This window comes from Pungitius pungitius, chromosome 6, assembly GCF_949316345.1.
Source record: "Pungitius pungitius chromosome 6, fPunPun2.1, whole genome shotgun sequence".
Taxonomy (NCBI): Eukaryota; Metazoa; Chordata; class Actinopteri; order Perciformes; family Gasterosteidae; genus Pungitius; species Pungitius pungitius.
Genome location: NC_084905.1, coordinates 20,354,509 through 20,371,619, shown reverse-complemented (window position 1 = coordinate 20,371,619; position 17,111 = coordinate 20,354,509). Strand labels below are relative to the sequence as shown.

The window sequence follows — 17,111 nt, the reverse complement described above, 5'->3', positions numbered from 1 at the left end:
GGGGGCGCTTACCTGGCGGCTGATGTCCAGGTCGTAGTCCAGAGGCTCCACGTCCACCTCGTGCACGCGGGTGGCCGTCGCCACCACCCACCCGTCCGACGGGACGCGCCCCCTCTCCTTCGCCCGACCCCACCCTTCGTCGCTCTGGCCCTCGGCAGCGAGCCGCTCCCCCTGCCAATCAAACACCTGGAAACAGCAGGAGTCGAGGGTCACGCACGCGGGCGACAGGCGGCGCTGCTGCTGTGCTTCGTGAAGGTCAGTGAGGAGGGGGTGGAGGGTCAACTATCAGTTGATTATCAGCAGTTTGCATTTTGTTTACATTCACTGATGCTCATCGATCAACGACATGTTTATAAGAGTTGAATAAAGTGAAAGAAAAGGCCGCAGCAGGAAGAGCAGAGGAGACCGGGTTCATTCATCTGGAAGCTGTAACTGTACACGTTTCTGTCGCCACTCTTATTCTCAGATAGGGCGTGTGTGTGTGTGCGTGCGCGTGTGGGGGGAGGGGGGGGTAAGGGGGTACTTGTGAGTAAGCATCCGAGGAGCGTCATAAGTCATGCATGCATCGCTCCTCCTCCAGCAGCCTGCAGCGGGGGTCGGATCAGACGGCGTGTTCAGCGTGCTCTGAGCACACAAAGAGGCAAAGAGAGAAAGAGAAACCAGATTCATCAACCCCCCCCCCCCCCCCCCCTCCCCACCCCGGGACAGATTAGGAAGAACACAGCCAAGAGGAGGTTGAGAAGCAAGCAGCTCTTTATTGTCGAGTCTCTACATGATAGAAAAGAAGAGGGCAGAGTTGTGCGTTGCTTCTCAGTGACACAGTTAGATGGCGATTAGCGGTTCACTTCTCTAGTTTCTCTATTATACTTCTACTCTCCATCCTGTCACTATTAATGTCTTTGTTCTGATATATTGTACGCGGCTGTGGAATGATAAAAAGCAACGGAACAGCTTTCCGGGTTAAAAGCGAAACAAGGAGCGGACCAGCGAGCAAAAGGACAATCAACCCGAAAACAGGCCGCTGGTTTGAAAGCAACGACTCGGCTGAATTTGGATTTGATTCTTTTCCCGGGAGTTTTATCCTGTGTCTTTATTCTAAAAATCATACAAAGCTAAGAGGCTTCTTTTCCATTAAAGAATTCAGCGTTTCCTTCGCTCTTCTTTAGCAGCTGAAGATGAGTTTAGGGTCTAAAGTCTAAAGCATGATGTTCATTTGGTAAATTATGCTCAAATCGACCACAAAGGGGCGAATACTTTAGGGCGGGCGTAACGTGATTGACAGCTTGTCTCTACGCCGCTCCGTGTTCCAAATATGGAAACCATCCAACTTTATAACAGCAGTCCATCGACCAAATGATGTCAATGCTTTGTATCTAAAATAATGATTTTCAATGACAGTTAAATGACATCGCCTCACTCGAGTATCCGGGGAACGGGTTTATTTTTTCCTTTGTTATTGAGAATAGAAAAGATGACACTAGTTGTCCGCTCCTTGTTCCTTACTATTCTTCTCTTTTTATTATTGCATTTCAGCCCTGTGGCACCCGTCAGTATACTTATGATGCATAAAACAGCACAGCATAGGCCACGTAAAAAAGTACAGATTATACTCCCATCTCTAATTGTGGCAAAGTCATTGTCAACCACCGTCAAACAATAGAAAATGACATTTCAATGTGCACAGGAAAAGGCTGTGTTAATGCTAATTCAAATATTAAATGGTGTAAACGTGTTTAATGCTGGTGGAGTAGTGGTGCGTGGTGTGTGCACTGAAACGAGGGGACGATGTATTGCTCACTGTGACGTTTAAACGTCAGCGTTTAAGGGAACGGATTTTTGTCTGTAATCATAAAAACATTCTGTTCTCTAAACGGAAGACTTTGACATTTTGAGTTATTTTCAAAGTTACCTTTTTCACCCGGGCATAGTTAGCATTGTTAGCATTGTTAGCATTCCATAATGAAACCAACGGGATTTAGATTTAGTCTTAATGTCAAAGTGTTCCTTTAGGGGTTAAAACTAGCAGCAGAAAATCATCTTTTAAGCTCTTGCATCATGACTCCACCCTCGATTAATAAAGTGTTGATTTAAGGAGGAAAATCTGGGACAAAGGCAAAAAGATGGTCAGCAGAAACAAGGCACTTGGATTTCATTTGAAGGAAAGAAAGCAAGGAGGTGAGATCATGATTTGTGCCACTGGCCTCTTTTCTTCATATTCCATCAACCTGAATACTCATTTTTACAACACTTCCCCCCCCCCCCCGCTCCTTTATATGCTCTATATTCCAAATCTCTACAAAATATAACTGTACAACTGCATACGGAAAATATCCCTCAGTAAATAAATAAAAGGTGTACAAGTACACAGGTTATGTACATGTACATAACCGGGCTCTTCTCTACTTTCTGGTGATGGAGGCCTTTCCGTCTCCTCCTTTTCTCGGTGGGTCTACATTCAGGAGTGTGTCAGTGAGGGGCCACCAGGGGGCGGAGCTAACCAGATCAAACAGGGAGGGGCCGTCGGAGTGCCCCCCCCTCCCCCCGTGCCCAACTGGCCTCCCATCGTCCTTAAAGCGTAAACCAAGCTAGCTCAGCCCCGCCCTTTAGCATGTTAGTGCTAACGCAAAGAACCACTGGTTACTGGGGGGTCGGGTGGGGGGGGCGGGGGCGTTCCTGCTGGGGTTACTATGTGGCCGGGGGCTGGAGCGCGGCGTAGCAGCAGTGCTGGTGCTCCCTGTGTCTGCTGCTGTAACGTACGGAGGCGTCCGCGCTGCCGGAGGGGAGTCTGGAGGACGAGGAGGAGGAGGAGCGCCGGGGGCCCACGGCGGGGGCGGAGGGGCCCCCGCCGGGGCGCTCGCCCTGGCTGAGGTTCCGCTTGCGCTCCCGCACCAGCGCCCTCTGGTGGCGCTTCATCCGCTCCAGCTGCTCCTCCGCGGTCATCCGCCCCCGCGGCTGGCCGCCGGGGGGCTGCGGAGCTTCCGTGGGAGACGACAGGCGCTCAAAGGCACTCCTGGGTCGCTCCTGGGGGGGGGACGGGGGGGGGGGGGGGGGGACGGGGGGAGGGGTTAGTGTCGCGTTTTGCCGGCCGATCACCAGGGATCTGCAGCCTGGACTCACCCTGGCCGCGGCGCTGCCCGGGCCCCTCCTCAGGGTGACGTAGGAGGCGATGGAGTCGGACTGGTTGGGTGGGACGGCGCCTCCGGACGGACCTGGTGCAGAACAACGGGTCAGGGTTCAGCAGAGCGGGACGAAAGGGCGCACAATGAGGACACACAGCGACCCAACGCACAAATACTAAATGGAACAAACTAAAAGGTGCCAACTGCACACTCTCATACTGTCCAACCGAGTTTATTCCCGCAAAGTATAAAAATGTCAAATAACCACAAGCCATGAAAATAGACCAATGAAAAACGGGATTGTCTGTTGAATGTTAAATGAATTTGACACACTTCCGATACCTTTGCTCTGGAAATACTGGAACTCCACGTCAGACGCAGCGTTCCGTTGGCTCAGACCCGGCAGCTCCGGTTCACTCAGGTAAGACCGCAAGTCCACCTGGAACCAGAAAAAAAAAAAGAGGAGAAGAACAACTCTTGGTAGAACGTAACGTCCAGGCTTAAAATCCCGCCGTCCTGCATCCACACGCACCTTGGCGTCTCCGTTGGCGACGTACTGCCCGCTCTCCCTGTCCCGCTTCCTCTCGTCCGACTGGCGCTTCAGGCCTCTCACCGACGTGTGGCGGATGACCGAGGCCTCCCGGGGCAGCGGCGGCACCTCCGGCGGCGTCTCCTCGTAGTCGCACAGGCGAGGCAGCGGCGGCCTCGGGGGCGCGGCGTCCTCCGCCTGGACATCGAGTGCGGGGGAGGGAGTCGGCATTTTAGACAAAAAAAAGCCAACAACCCTTAAACGCCGTCACACCCGACCCGGGCAATAAGCCCCCGCCGTGCGAAAGGCGCACAACTCACCCACTTTGGCACCGTGCTGTGAGGCAAAGTGTGGGCGAGGATCCTGGGGGCGGAGCTACGAGGCGGCGGCTGGACCTCGGTGCTCGGGGGAGGCGCGGCCGGGTCGGACGCCGAAGGCACTAGTTTCCTCTCTGGCGAGAGGGCGAGAACACACGCCTTCATTTTGACGTCAACTGTGTTCAAGCTGTCAATTCTATTTACCCAGAAAACAGTGGCCGATAAGAACTTTGCCGCGTTGCCGTGGTTACGCACCTGGGTTCTGGACCGAGTCAATGGTGATCTTGTAGTTGGCTTTGCTGGCACTGAGTCCGCCCATCACGTCCTCGATCCTCCACAGCTCTCGCTTCATCTCCGCTTTCTCTTGCTGCGCGCACACACACACACACACACACACTTTTTAATAATCCATCAGAGCATGCATGGGGAACACAAAGTTATTTGATTGGTTTTGACTGTTCTGAAGCCACAGACACAGAATAAAAAACTAAATCTCTAAACTGAAAAGGCGTTTGCAGGTGAACCTGCAGCGAGCTGCAGTACCAGGTCTCACCTGAGGGGTGGCGCTGTGGTTCATGTGGGCCTGCAGCGCCGTCCTCAGCTGCTCCACTGATCTCTCCAACCTGCCAAACTCCTCCCAGGCCTGTGCCATCTCCTGCAACACACACACACACACACACACACAAACACACACAGTCCCAGGTCACACAAACAGTGTCAGTACACACGCCTCCTCATGGACAAATCGATATTGATACACAAACGTAATATACACAGATACACACATACTGCAGCACATGCACACCAAGGACACACACACAGGAAATGCTCGTATTTCATCAGTCTTCATTCATTCACAGTTTACACTGGATTTCTGTTACTTTCAGAGAATTTGTACACATATTATGATCAATTTCAATCCCTGCCCCCCCACCCCCCCTGAATGTAGAGTGTATAGTGCAGGAGTTAAGAAAAAGACACCAATGGACACCCTTGGGTGCGTACCGTGGACAGGCGTGATATTTGGGCCCGGATGGACACCAGGTCTTCCTGCAGCAGCCTCTGCTGGTACGCGATCTTGTGTGCGTGGGCCGGCTGCTCCTGGTACTGCTCCATCTGGTGGTGGGACACGTCCAGCACACCCTCCAGCTTGTCCTGAGGGAGGAGTCGTTCAGGACGAGGTCAACCAAAGCAGCGACACGACCTGCCTCCCCGTGACCCGCTCTGAACGTTATTAAGCAGATGACGCTATGTGAGATGCCTCCAGAGGGCAGTGTGTTTCTACAGTTTGATTTCTTGCTTCTGAGCTGATTTTCATTACAATCTTTGTAGTATAAATGCCTTCGGTTGGGTGTGTGTTTGTTTCATGTGTTCCTGCACATTGTCCTCCATAACATCTCGACCCTGTCCCTGAACGTGGTCCCTCGTGGGACCTTCCCTCTCATTTCCCAAAAAACACGCTCTGCTTGCCGACTTGACGGCGTGACCGATGGAGACAGCACAGGACCAACGGGGCGTGTTGTTACCTTGTCCTCCTTCAGGGAGCTGATCCTGGCCTCCAGGTCCTGGAGGATCCCGTCCTGCTCGCACAACCGACTTAACTTCACCTGTGAGAGAGAGAGAGGGGGGGGGGATATGCAGACTCACTCCTCTGGTGGACTGTGTTCGTGTCTCCGGTGAGCGAATAAGTGACGAATGCTGTTGTCTCCACGCTGATTGTTGGTGGATCTGATCAAATATTCATGGCTCTCGTCAATTGTTCAAACAGCTGCGTGTGGAGCGTATGCTGACAAAACACCTCCACCGGGGGGCCACCTGTACACACACTCCCATTCCAGTGCCCCCCTGAGGACCAGAGGAATACTTCATCGTGTCCCCCCACACTTTTTTCACAGCATCCATGTTTCTGTTTCTGCCTCATTTACCCTTCAACCCCGTGAACAACACATTATTTTTCCTTAAAACCTCTTTTTTCCCCGATGCAGGCCTGGAAATGACACTGATTTCCCACTTCTGCACCCTGTGTACAAACCAAGCCTCACTTTAATCTCACATTTGAACAAACCCATTTGAGGTGTTATCTTAATGATGGCAAGTTCGCATCAAAGTGCTATAACTTTAACAGCAAAAGAGAACCGTTGGTTACAGTTGCAAAACAATGTCCCTCATGTGACTGAACTTACGTCCACGTCACTCTCGGCCACCTTGACGGCTTTGCCCGACTCCTTCGGCGTGTGACTCCCAGCGACCTGCAAGCGCAGAAACAAGCATTTGCACGTCACGGAGCGTCTGAGGGGGGGAGGGGGGGGGGGGGGGGGGGAACAGGGAGAGCAGCTACGCACTAAAGTACCACCAGGCCGCCTCGAGGAAGACGACAGCATGAGGGAGGTCCTTCTGCACATGAACAACACGAGGACTATGGAGACTTTGAAGCCCTGCACAGGTTGACTAGAAAACCCCTCTGCGCTACGCTATTCGTTTTAGGGACACATGTTGCACTAATGGGAAGTGTTCCCCTGATTGCCGCCCTTTCTTGCGCCCTGAAGCCGGTCGGTCGGGGACCACGTCGCCCCCCCCTGCCCCGACGGCCCCTGTGTTCTGGTCAAGGAGGTGCAGCGTTTCAGAGACGATGGTAGAAGCAGCTGGCTTTTCAACCACCGGGGGGGGCCACAGCCACAACACATGCACTGCCGAGCCATCCCATGCCCACTCTTCATCACCAACATCATCCTCACGCGGGGGGGGGGGGCGTCTGATGCCATTCAAGCCGTGGAGGCGGAGCCGGAAGCAATGGGATGGTCTTTATCTAAAAACACCCACGCGCTCACACACAAGACGAGACGGATGCGTCCCTACTCAAAGACACTTAGACAGACATGCACACACACACACACACACACGCGCAGTCACTACACGCAGCGTGGCTGTCGCACACACACACACACACACACAGCTTACGTTCATCAGAGGCCTGAGAGGCCCAGCAGTGCAGTGCAGTAGTAAACTGTGAACTGCGAGGATCAGGGGCTCTAGAGCTCTGATCTGGGAGTCAGAATCACAGAGACACAGAGGTCAATGAGAGCCGGTGGAGGAACGTTTGTCTCTCGCACCTCGACTCGCGGCCCGGAAGGTTGACAAGCGTTAGTTTGAGCTCGAGACGTTAAAGGAAAAAAAAAAAAGGCACGGCAACCAAAAACCCCATCTCACGTCTAACGGGGATGACGGAGGAGCTGTGGTTCTCTCACCTTCAGGTCCAGATACTCCAGGTCCTTCTTCAGCTGCTTGTAGGTGTCGTCGCTCTAGAGGGAGACAAACCGCCGTGAAACATGAAGCAAAGGGTTGGACCTCTGAGGGTGTGCCTGTGCCAACATGCATCCCACCACAGCGCTTTAATGAATGTTCTCCTGCTGCGACACACAGAGACACCGACAAGAGCCACGTGGAAGCAGCCGCTACTCAGGCTTCAGCTCAGGCCACTCAACGACAACAACAACAGCAACAGCAACAAATGACCACAAGAGTCACGAGTCAGAGGACCCAAAACGGGCCGCCGCGTCCAGCCGGAGGGCGGAGAGCGGAGAGCGGAGAGCGCGAGTCGAGGAGCCGGCGGCGCGACATGCTCGCAGACAGACGGGATGGAGGCGGCTCGCAGCGGCACATGGAAAGATGGCTCTATGACGCAAGCAAGGGGGTCACACTGCTACAGCGCCGGGGCTTCTGGGTAGAGGTCGCCACGGCTACAGCGACACTCGGATATCGATGTTGTTGTTTTATCGATTGGTGTCTTTATTTATCCTTTGATCCTGCACAGTTGGTTTGATCCTAACCTTCTGGCTCCGAGATACGAGGCTACAAATAAATGCGACTTCACGTTGTCAATCATGTTTACAAATGAGCCGTATGGCAAAAAACTAACCTGGATTTAAATACCAACAACAACAATATTATGAATATATAATGTATTAGCCAGTAAATACTTATTATATCAAAGGAACAAGTATTCTCCTATTTAATTAAGAACTTATGTAAGATGATTAGGGTTCATGTCTTTGAGATTTTATTCGGCCCTGCAATACGTTTTTAGTGGCGACCTCTACCAGCCCCTGGTCACATGAGAGGGGGGGGGGGCCCACCTGGGTGTTGCACGAGGGGGCTGAGAGGCTCACACGTCCGAGGTGGGACACCGGCGAGGGGGCGGCGCTGAGGAGGGGGCTGTTGGCGAGGAAGTGGTGGTGGTGGGCGGCGCTGGGGCCGCCGAGCCGCTGCAGATGGGCGAGCGTGTGGTGGCGGGCGGAGGCCATCTTGGCCTGGTGGCGACGCAGCTGGATGAGGAGCAGCGTGAGCTCCTCGGGCTGTCGGGCACCACAGGACAACACATCTGGCGTCAGAACCGAGCACCCAGGACTTCGGCGGAAGGCTTCTGGCGTTTAAGAGCGGCGGCGGCGGCCACTTTAAGCGGGAGGAATAACGGCGCCGAGACCGAAATGGCAGAACTCGCGACAACACACCATCCGGGACTTGTACACCTACAGAATCGGGCTTCACACCCCGGGACACAAGCTGCTCCAGCTCCTCCCCTCTGGTGGGCGCCACAGAGCCCAAACCACCACCTTTCCACAGGCCGTCACTCTGATCAACAAGTTACCTCCTCCACCTGCACTACATATTTATGTTGGACTACTAGCACCTTCATATTTATGTTGTACATATAATACAGTAAATGTTTATGCTTAGTTTTTGTGTTGTATTTGTATATTTGAGAGCAATGTGTAAATTCCCTGTTTTTGCAGAACCTGATTCTGACTATGAGACGCAGACCGCGCGTCTCTCCCACAATGCTCAGCGACAGCTGGCGGGCCGACGAAAAGACGATCGAGATCGGGGGGGGGGGGGGGGGGGGGGGGAGCGGTTTCCTCTGGGCAAAGCGTGACAAAGAAGGACCTTAACCCCTCCCACACAGGCTGCTCTTCCAGCCTCAGGGTTTTTCCCAAACAGTGACAGTTTAAATGGCAGCCTGGTGTTTAGAATGTGACGCCGCGCGGCGCCTGACGGACGTACCGTTTTGCCGTGGAGGCTGGGGGCGCTGACTGTGTGTGTGATGTAGCCGGATGGAGGCAACGACCGTCTGTCGATAGTAGCAGCCTGACAACACATAGACAAGGGGTTTTACACACATACAGTGCAACAATACAACACACACACACACACACAGGGGAGTTAAATAAATGACCTAATAACGGACTATGTGACAAAATAATGCTGAAAGAATGTTTCGTGTTTTCTTTATTATCTCAGAATTGATTCGCTTGTGGTTGTTGAAGAGTGGGCGGAAATTTGCATATTCCTGTTCTACATTTCATACATGTGATATGCAAAAATCTAACAGAGTTGCTATAGTTTCCTCGGCAGTCGTCTGCTGCTGAGACTACGGACGCTGTTCAGTGGAGCAGAGGTCCACCATCCGTTCTGGACCGGGGGAGTCTGACACTTTGCACTTGACAGGGAAATAAATAAATAAATGCTGCGATGTGGAGGAGGACAAACAAGCGGCAGGCCGGGGGGGTGGGGGGGGGGGGGGACACCATGCACGATGCACGTAGCAGGACTCCTGCGTGTCTTATTGGTAAATGTCCTGCTAGCATTACGGTGTCTCTCCTTCACACAACATTGCTCTGCAGCGCTGCTGCTATTTTCTGGAATTTGGTCTATTTCTTCTGCTTCATATCCTGGGGGGGGGGGGGGGGGGGATTTGGGTCGTGCTGCCGATTCATTGGACGAGAGTGTGTGGCTCGTTGCCTAAGATGCTTGATCTCATGCCTTTATTGTACCTTGAGCAGCTGAGACTTGGCCCGGCGGGGGGACAGAGCGAAGGGGACGTCCAGCGCCGACCTGCCGCCCGCCGGCTTGACCGTCACCCGCCCGGCCGGCGTGTGCGGCCTGCGCGTGGGCGACAGGGTCCTGCTGCTGCCGGGCGGGGGCCCCGGCGGAGGGAGGTCCGCCGACGAGGGCGGCACCGACACGCAGCGGGGCGGCGCCGCCGAGGAGGAGGAGGAGGAGAGGGGAGGCGCGGCGGAGGGGGGCCGGGGGCCGAACGGGTAGTCCGGGGCCGGCGTGTAGAGCGGCGCCGTGGGGCTGCCGCGGCGGTACTGGTGGCGCTGCTGCCACTCGTACAGCTGCCACACGGTGTTGGTCCCCGGGTCGGGGGCCAGCCGGAAGTGGCTGAGGCGGTCCTGGGCGTACTTGTACTCGCCCAGCCGGCCGGGGGCGGGGCTCTGCCGGGGGGTCTTCGGAAGGGTCTGAAATGCGTCGACGGAGGTGAACTTGTGCTGGGTCGGCGGCGTGCGGCGAGGGAGGGTGTTCTCTCTGGATGGGGGGCTGTTGAGAAGCAGGTTTTAATAAACCAATAAACACAATATTTGGTGATTCACCCTGAACTTAATGTGATTAAAAAAAAGTTTATTAAGGAAGAAATTGGCTTTAAGGTCACATGGTTTATCTTCTCTGCAGACCTGCTCACCACAGATTCGCTCTTAGAAGGTCAAAGTTCCTCTCTACTCACACACTCCTGCCGCCATGACACACTTAAACATGAGTCCGTACCCTTTGTGCTCCGCCTTCTGCACTTTGACCCACTGCTCCACCTGCTCCAGGGTGTTCCTCCGGTGCCCCTGCTTGGGAGTGTCGCAGGAGGGGGGCGTCGCCGCCGCCGCCGCCCTCTGGTACGTCCCCGCCGCGATGCCGTTGGGCTCCAGGATGGGGCTGGGCGTGGACACCAGGCCGTTCCTGGCGCAGACGCCGGAGGGCAGCGCGGAGGCGGCCCGGGACACGGGCGCCGAGGCCGACTGCGGGGGGGCGGGGGCCGCGCGCTCCGAGGGGAGGGACGCGTGCGTGTCCATCTCCGGGGCGCGGTGGCCGGGCTCCAGGAGGACCTCGCGGACCCCGCGCCGCGTGGCCTCGGGCCCCGGGGCCTTGTGGTGGTTGGCGTGGTTCATCTGCGGGACGGCCTGCTGCTGGAAGAGGTCAAAGGTCTCGAACTTGTCCGACGGTCTGTTGACAGATGACATCGGACTTTTACACCTCTTTTAAACACACGTTTCTCTTTAAGTTGTGAGAGTTTCATTCAAAAGGTGGAGGAAACATCTGGCGTGGGAGGGATTGCGATAAGTCACGTCTGATAAATATTTGGATGAACCGATACGACATTTGATGGACTTCTGGTTCCTACGTTTCAGTTCTCATCTCAGTCTGTCTCATTCACTCATCCCCGTCCTCACAGGGCTGAATACACGGCACAGACCCCTTTAAAAGGGCTCATACCCACAGCTGGCTTCCAAACTCATTAAGGAAATCCCCTTTTGACAGGAAGTGAGAGGAATCCGCTGACTGAAATGCAATGAACCAAAGACAGGGATTAAACAGGCTCGATATGTGGAGATATTTCACAGAAATGATCACTGGGGCGACTGCAAAGTTCCTTTCAGACTGTTGAATGTGGCACAGAAGGCGTCGTCTTTTAAAGCAGTGCATTGCATCCCTGCATTAAGAATGCAGAAACGGGAGGTGGAAACGTGGTTTTTAAAAAGGTCCCAAGTGGAAGCTGTCTTCAGTCTCATTTCCCATCACCCCCCTGCCCCCCCCCCCCTTCAGTCATAAACAACTCCTGTGGTCTTGTGGGATTTCCCCTCCAAAAAGAAAAGAGGAGAGCGGAGCGATACCCGCTGCGGGTGTCTGAGGCTGCCAGAGAGCGGCGGGACGCATTTGATCAGCGCGGCTCCCGACGTCAACATATGAATAATACAGGGGGGGGGGAGGGGGGGGGGGCATTTCATAACATCCTGATGTCGTCTCTGGAAGCAAACAAACATCTCAGGAAATAAAATAAAATACACTACTTTAATATGCTACAGCTCAGGACTAACTCAGATCTGTTAAAGCGGGGCGGGGAGGTTCTTCCAGGAATAACATGTAGTGACAGAATATACCAGCAGCCCTTTTGGTATATGTGTTTGTGGGATTTGACGACTGTGGTTATTGCAATTTAATTTCTTTAATTTACAAATAATGTCTCGCTAAGGCTACGAGGAACGATAAACAATTCAGTGTGAACCATTTACAACTATTTGGGATTATGAGTGAAACTCTGTCTAATTGCAGATGCATTAATGAATTAATGAATCAAGCTGGCCAGAAAACAAATGAACACATTGTCCCGAGAAGTGCAACAAAATTAACATAATTTGTCGAGCTGCGTCCTCACCTCATCACTATTAGACTATTAGTAGAAACAGGAACAGTACACACCGTTCCTTTAAACGCTAAAATCAGAAGTGCTAGTCAAGAGCCTCCTGCTTGATTGACAGCGATATGGCAACAGACACCAGGGGGCGCTCATGGTGTGAGCTGGGCATAAGTATTGAGGGTGGAAACAGAAAATGTAAAGATCTGGAACCTAATAAGTGACCAGATGTACTATAGGACCTTTTTAGCATGTGTGTGTGTGTGTGTGTGTGTGTGTGCGTGTGTGTGCGTGTATGTGTGTGTGTGCTACCTGACGGGTGTGCTGCTGTTGTTCTGCATCAGTGTGGCCTGGTTCATGGCCCTCAGCCACGTGCTCATGTCCTCCTGGGTGTCGGCGCTGAAGTAGTACGTCCGCATCCCGGTGTGCTCCGCCTGCGAGCCAATCACAGAGCTCTGCTTGTAAATGAACGAGCGCATGCCAGTGTGGCTGGCCTGCAGGGAGGGAGAGAGGAGAGAGAGAGAGAGAGAGAAGAGGCCGGGTCAAAGGTCGGGCAGGTCACAGGGATCAGCTGGTTCGGCTTTGGTTCAAAGAGACAGGGAGATGCCATGCTGTCCAACAAAAGGAAAACAACATCAAGGGCCACATACGCATCGACCAATACGGGGAGCGAGAGGCAATGAGGGGGGGGGGGGGACCACAGACACAGAAACCAGCCAGCAACGACCAACAAAGCAACAACTGTCGATCGATGGGAGGAACCATCCTGTTAGGAGGAGAGGAACTGTGGCAGAGGAAAGGAAGCCCAAAGGTCACCTGACTAACCTGTTTCTTTTTCCATTATTACACCTTAGAAAACTACTAAGACACATAGAAAGTTCATAATATGACATATACAGCTGGATTATAATAGCTTTTTCCTTATGCTTGCCATTTCGCAGCCCAAAAACGCAACACTGTTGATCTGTCACGGAAAAGCCATCAGTGCGAAGCGCGAGCCTCATTAGACGCCGTGACACGGCGGTTGTTGTGTGGGATGTGAGTGCTGAGCACTGAACCTCAGACTGACGTTTCTTTGTGTGCGCGGCAGGAGAAGGTCGTTAGTCACCGCTGTTATTGGCGCGCAGCGACCGGGGCGGAACACGTCTGCACCGTCTCATCACCGGGGGGGGGGGGGGATTATATGGATACTAAAAAGCATCACTGCGCACCTGAAGAGGGCCTTCTGTTGTCGATGCATCAAGTTAAATCGCACTACCCGGGTTTCTCATCCCGACGCACGGAGAGGTACCATCAGTCTCTGCAGTCTTTTCGGCTCTGCTTTTACAGCCCATGTGAGCGTCTTTCTCTCTATTGCCCTGTTTGGTCTTTCTGGGTTCCTGCAGAAACGTGGCGGTGCAACACAGCAGACTCGGTAACGAGCACCTGCCCCCCTGTTGCTGCATGTTGTTGGTCCCTGCTTTCCCCCCCCTTCCTCCAACAAAGTGCCTCATAGTTTTATTCAAAAGGTTATTCTGCTTGTGTAGGCGGAGAGAGCAGCAACTGCAGCAGAGCTCCTCCGCAGGCCAAAGCAAACGAGCGCTGCACCGCTTCCTGCCTGTAAGTTCATGCGAGTCGACCTCGAGAGGCCCAGCAGCACCGAGACATCAACATCTTCGGTGCTGCACAACCTGGTGCCGAGAAATAGCTCAACGCTGACGTTGTAATTTGCCAAAAACACACCATCAAGCAACAGAACAGAACCAACAGCTGTCTAATTGAAAGGCTTTTGTATCCTGGATGAAGATGTGGGTTTATTAGAGGCTCATTTAAAGTGAGTTGCACTCCAGCGAGCACGTCACACGTCTTTTAAGTGTCCTTCTTCTTCTCCTTCCTCCCTTCTTTCCTTCCATTCTTGTTTTTTTTCCCGGGCTGGAAGACAAACGAGAGAGCCCACTCAACAGCAGATGCATGCAAATGAAAAGTAATTAGAAGCTAAATCTTCCCCCCTCCCCTAATTCATGGGCTGCATAATGACTGCGGGATAATAAGTGTTGTGGAGGGATCCACAGCGGCTGCAATCATTTCCCTGCGATTTCTCCATTTGTGATGAAATGACACGATTCCTCCCGTGTGCACGAATCGGGGGAACAAACAAGAGTCACCCGCCCAATGCGCTTGTGCACGCATAAGCAGTTTGTAGATAACGCTGATGAAGACCCCCCACCACATGACTCCCAGACATGTGCACAAACAAGGAGGAATGCTCCCGTTGCTGCATCGGCTCACCGACAGCTTGACAGGCCGGAGGCCTCCTGAAGGAGCTGCTGACTGGCTGCTGGAACAGAACCGCGTCCCCCGGCTGCAGCTGTGCGCTAATCAAACACACCCGTATTCTCGGCTTCTGCATTTGAGCACTGACTCTGTAACGCGTCAAATCTGATCGACCTTTTAAATCATTTCAATTATTTGTGATCCCGGAAGCCCACAGAAAGCTGATTGGGTTGTCGTACTTTGCAATTTGGGGTTTTGACAGGTGCTTCAGACACTAAAATACATGTCAGAGGCGTTGAAAGGGGGACTTTTTTCGTCATGTGCATCCCTTTAAACCTTGAATCCCTGACTCACTGTGCTTTACTTTACTGAGTTTCTACTCCATGCTGTTCCTGGCACATATCTAGAGACCAGGGAGCTGATTGCACAGCTCACTTCATCCGTCCAAGTCCTAATAACCTCGTGCCCCTCGGGAAGAGGTGAGGGCTTTAAGGTTGGTGCAATGTTATTATTTAGGACCTTAAAATAAATTCCACCTAATCCACAAATTGATTTTTTACCAACTGGACAATTTTCTCGCAGGAATAATAATAATAAATGTAGTCCAGTGGTTAAACACAGAAACAATCAATAGAAGATGGATGACACACTAAACATTTAAATAGATGAGTTTGAATAAAACCATAACTAATAATAATCTACCTCAGAAGCACTTCTGTTCAAAAGGTAATTCACAACAGCAGAGCTGCTGATTACACAAAGTGGAACAGGCCCAATATCATTTCATGTGGCTTTAAAAAGAAAATGTTATTATCAGAAGTCAGCTGATGAGGACGAGGTGCGCATTGATCAACCTCCGCCCCCCCCCCACCAGACGTTCATTTTACAATATGTTATGACCAGCCTGGTTTATTTCCTGTTCTAGTGACATCACAGCTCGGCCTCTTCTTCGGCCTGTGGACCGGGTGGGCGCTGCCAGGGCGTCCCTCACTTCTTCCCTCACTTCTTCCCTCACTTCTTCCCTCCCCCTCCGCCTCTCGCTTCCTTTCCTTTATTGGCCTTCCTTCCCTCTCTCGGTGTTCTTATTCTGCGGACCGGAGGGTGCCCCTCCCTTATTGAGCCATGAAGGCCTTAACAATGGCGGGGGGCTCGGTTCCGGGGCACGACCCCCCCCCCCCCCCCCCCCCCCAAAACGCACACTCTCTCTGCCGGGGGCTATTTACAGAGTCATTGTGCTCATAAAGATAAGCCTCAGCCTCCTCAAAGCTCCCGATAAGGTGCGTCCTCCTAAACCCACAACTTTAAAGTACTTTATATTTTAAACGGAGCCAATGGCTTCCACTCTGTTAAATAATCTTGTTATAACAACTTCAAGGTGCTTTTGGAAAAAATATTAGTGACTGTGGGGTTGCAAAGCTTGTATCCGAAGTGAAAAAACCCCCCCTCCTACAGTCATTTTGGAAAAGTAGCATGAGGTCGAGTTTTCTTCCCCCCGAGCTGAACAATAAGGCCCGAATACAAAGGCCCGTATCGAGATGACAAGGATACGATGAGCAGGGGAGAGACGGCGAGATGAGGGGGGGGGAAGTAAATCAAAACACGGACAGAAAAAACACGACACAACCACGTCAGCCAAAAGGGCGTTTTTCTCCAAACATGCATCATAAAAGCCACGGTGGGGGGGGGGGGGGCGAGGGGGTGAATATACAAGGCCGCTGTATATTTCCTGCGGGGGGGCTGGACCCCCAAAAGCCACAGCGACGGCAGACAAGGAGACAGGGGAGTGAAAGGAGAGTACCTATTTTACGGGAGGGCTGTCACCGGGCGACGGGACTCGCTCCCGGGGGGGAGAGGAGGGGGGGGGGGAGAGGTCCCGGTCGGGCAGCCCACCAATGGGAACAAGAGAGGGGAGAGCATTCAGTGAATAGGGGGAGAAGGTCGTGGAAGCTTGAAGGTTTTCTTTCGGGGGGCGTCAGCGTCTTCCAACGCGAAACCAGACTAAAACTAAAACTGATAAAAGACCATGTGACCGCACAAAGCTCCTAAAGCCACAGGTGTCAGTCCCAGGTTTTCCTCTCTGCTGCCCCAGTGCATGCTGGTCTCCACTCACTGCGACCTCCCTCCTGTGCAGCTCTCACACGGACAGTTCCACCACACCTCGTCCTTTGCTGTGAAGACGCAGCAGCTCGGTGCGTTGTTTCTGATGAACGTATCCGCCGCGAACGATGCAAATTACTTTGTGGAAACTCATTAGACGCTTTAAATAGCACGGAGAGTTACATTGTTTTAGCACACGGGCCTCGGTATTTTAAATATTCTCTCTCGAGTCTTTGGACTCACGTTCGGCGGCTTCAAGTCGGCTTTGAAGTGGAAAGCGCCGGCATTCTTTGCATTGATCGCTGTCAGCTACAACAACACAAAGTTAGTTCTCCTTCTCTGGCTTCTTCTCGAGTTTGGATCACTTTGCTGCCTTCCCTGTTTTTGTTTTAGTCCAAAAGCAGAGATACAATTTCCACTTTTTCTTTTTAAAAAGAACATAAATCCCATGAGGGAAAGTCATTCAAAAGGTCGGAGTGACAAAGGGAGGCGTACCTTGAAGGCATACTTGCGGCTGATGTGGTCTTCAGGTCTCACCGGTGAAATCACATAGCTGGGCA

The 17,111-nt window shown here is 52.8% G+C and overlaps 1 protein-coding gene across 1 annotated transcript in view; it reads right to left on the bottom strand.

The window, feature by feature from the left end:
* The window catches only part of LOC119196058 (pleckstrin homology domain-containing family A member 7-like), a 61,055-nt gene that overhangs the window by 1,427 nt on the left and 42,517 nt on the right, over nt 1–17,111 (bottom strand). Inside the window, exons 7-26 of the mRNA XM_062563002.1 lie at nt 17,047–17,104; nt 12,514–12,695; nt 10,566–11,012; nt 9,794–10,340; nt 9,024–9,107; nt 8,099–8,317; nt 7,211–7,264; nt 6,924–7,007; nt 6,149–6,214; nt 5,492–5,572; nt 4,971–5,120; nt 4,519–4,620; nt 4,221–4,332; nt 3,969–4,099; nt 3,652–3,846; nt 3,462–3,558; nt 3,118–3,209; nt 2,687–3,021; nt 919–922; nt 13–282 (exon numbers count right to left, since the gene is read on the bottom strand). Coding sequence (XP_062418986.1) covers nt 13–282; nt 919–922; nt 2,687–3,021; nt 3,118–3,209; nt 3,462–3,558; nt 3,652–3,846; nt 3,969–4,099; nt 4,221–4,332; nt 4,519–4,620; nt 4,971–5,120; nt 5,492–5,572; nt 6,149–6,214; nt 6,924–7,007; nt 7,211–7,264; nt 8,099–8,317; nt 9,024–9,107; nt 9,794–10,340; nt 10,566–11,012; nt 12,514–12,695; nt 17,047–17,104 — 3,310 coding nt within the window. The remainder of the gene's footprint in view (nt 1–12; nt 283–918; nt 923–2,686; nt 3,022–3,117; nt 3,210–3,461; nt 3,559–3,651; nt 3,847–3,968; nt 4,100–4,220; nt 4,333–4,518; nt 4,621–4,970; nt 5,121–5,491; nt 5,573–6,148; nt 6,215–6,923; nt 7,008–7,210; nt 7,265–8,098; nt 8,318–9,023; nt 9,108–9,793; nt 10,341–10,565; nt 11,013–12,513; nt 12,696–17,046; nt 17,105–17,111) is intronic.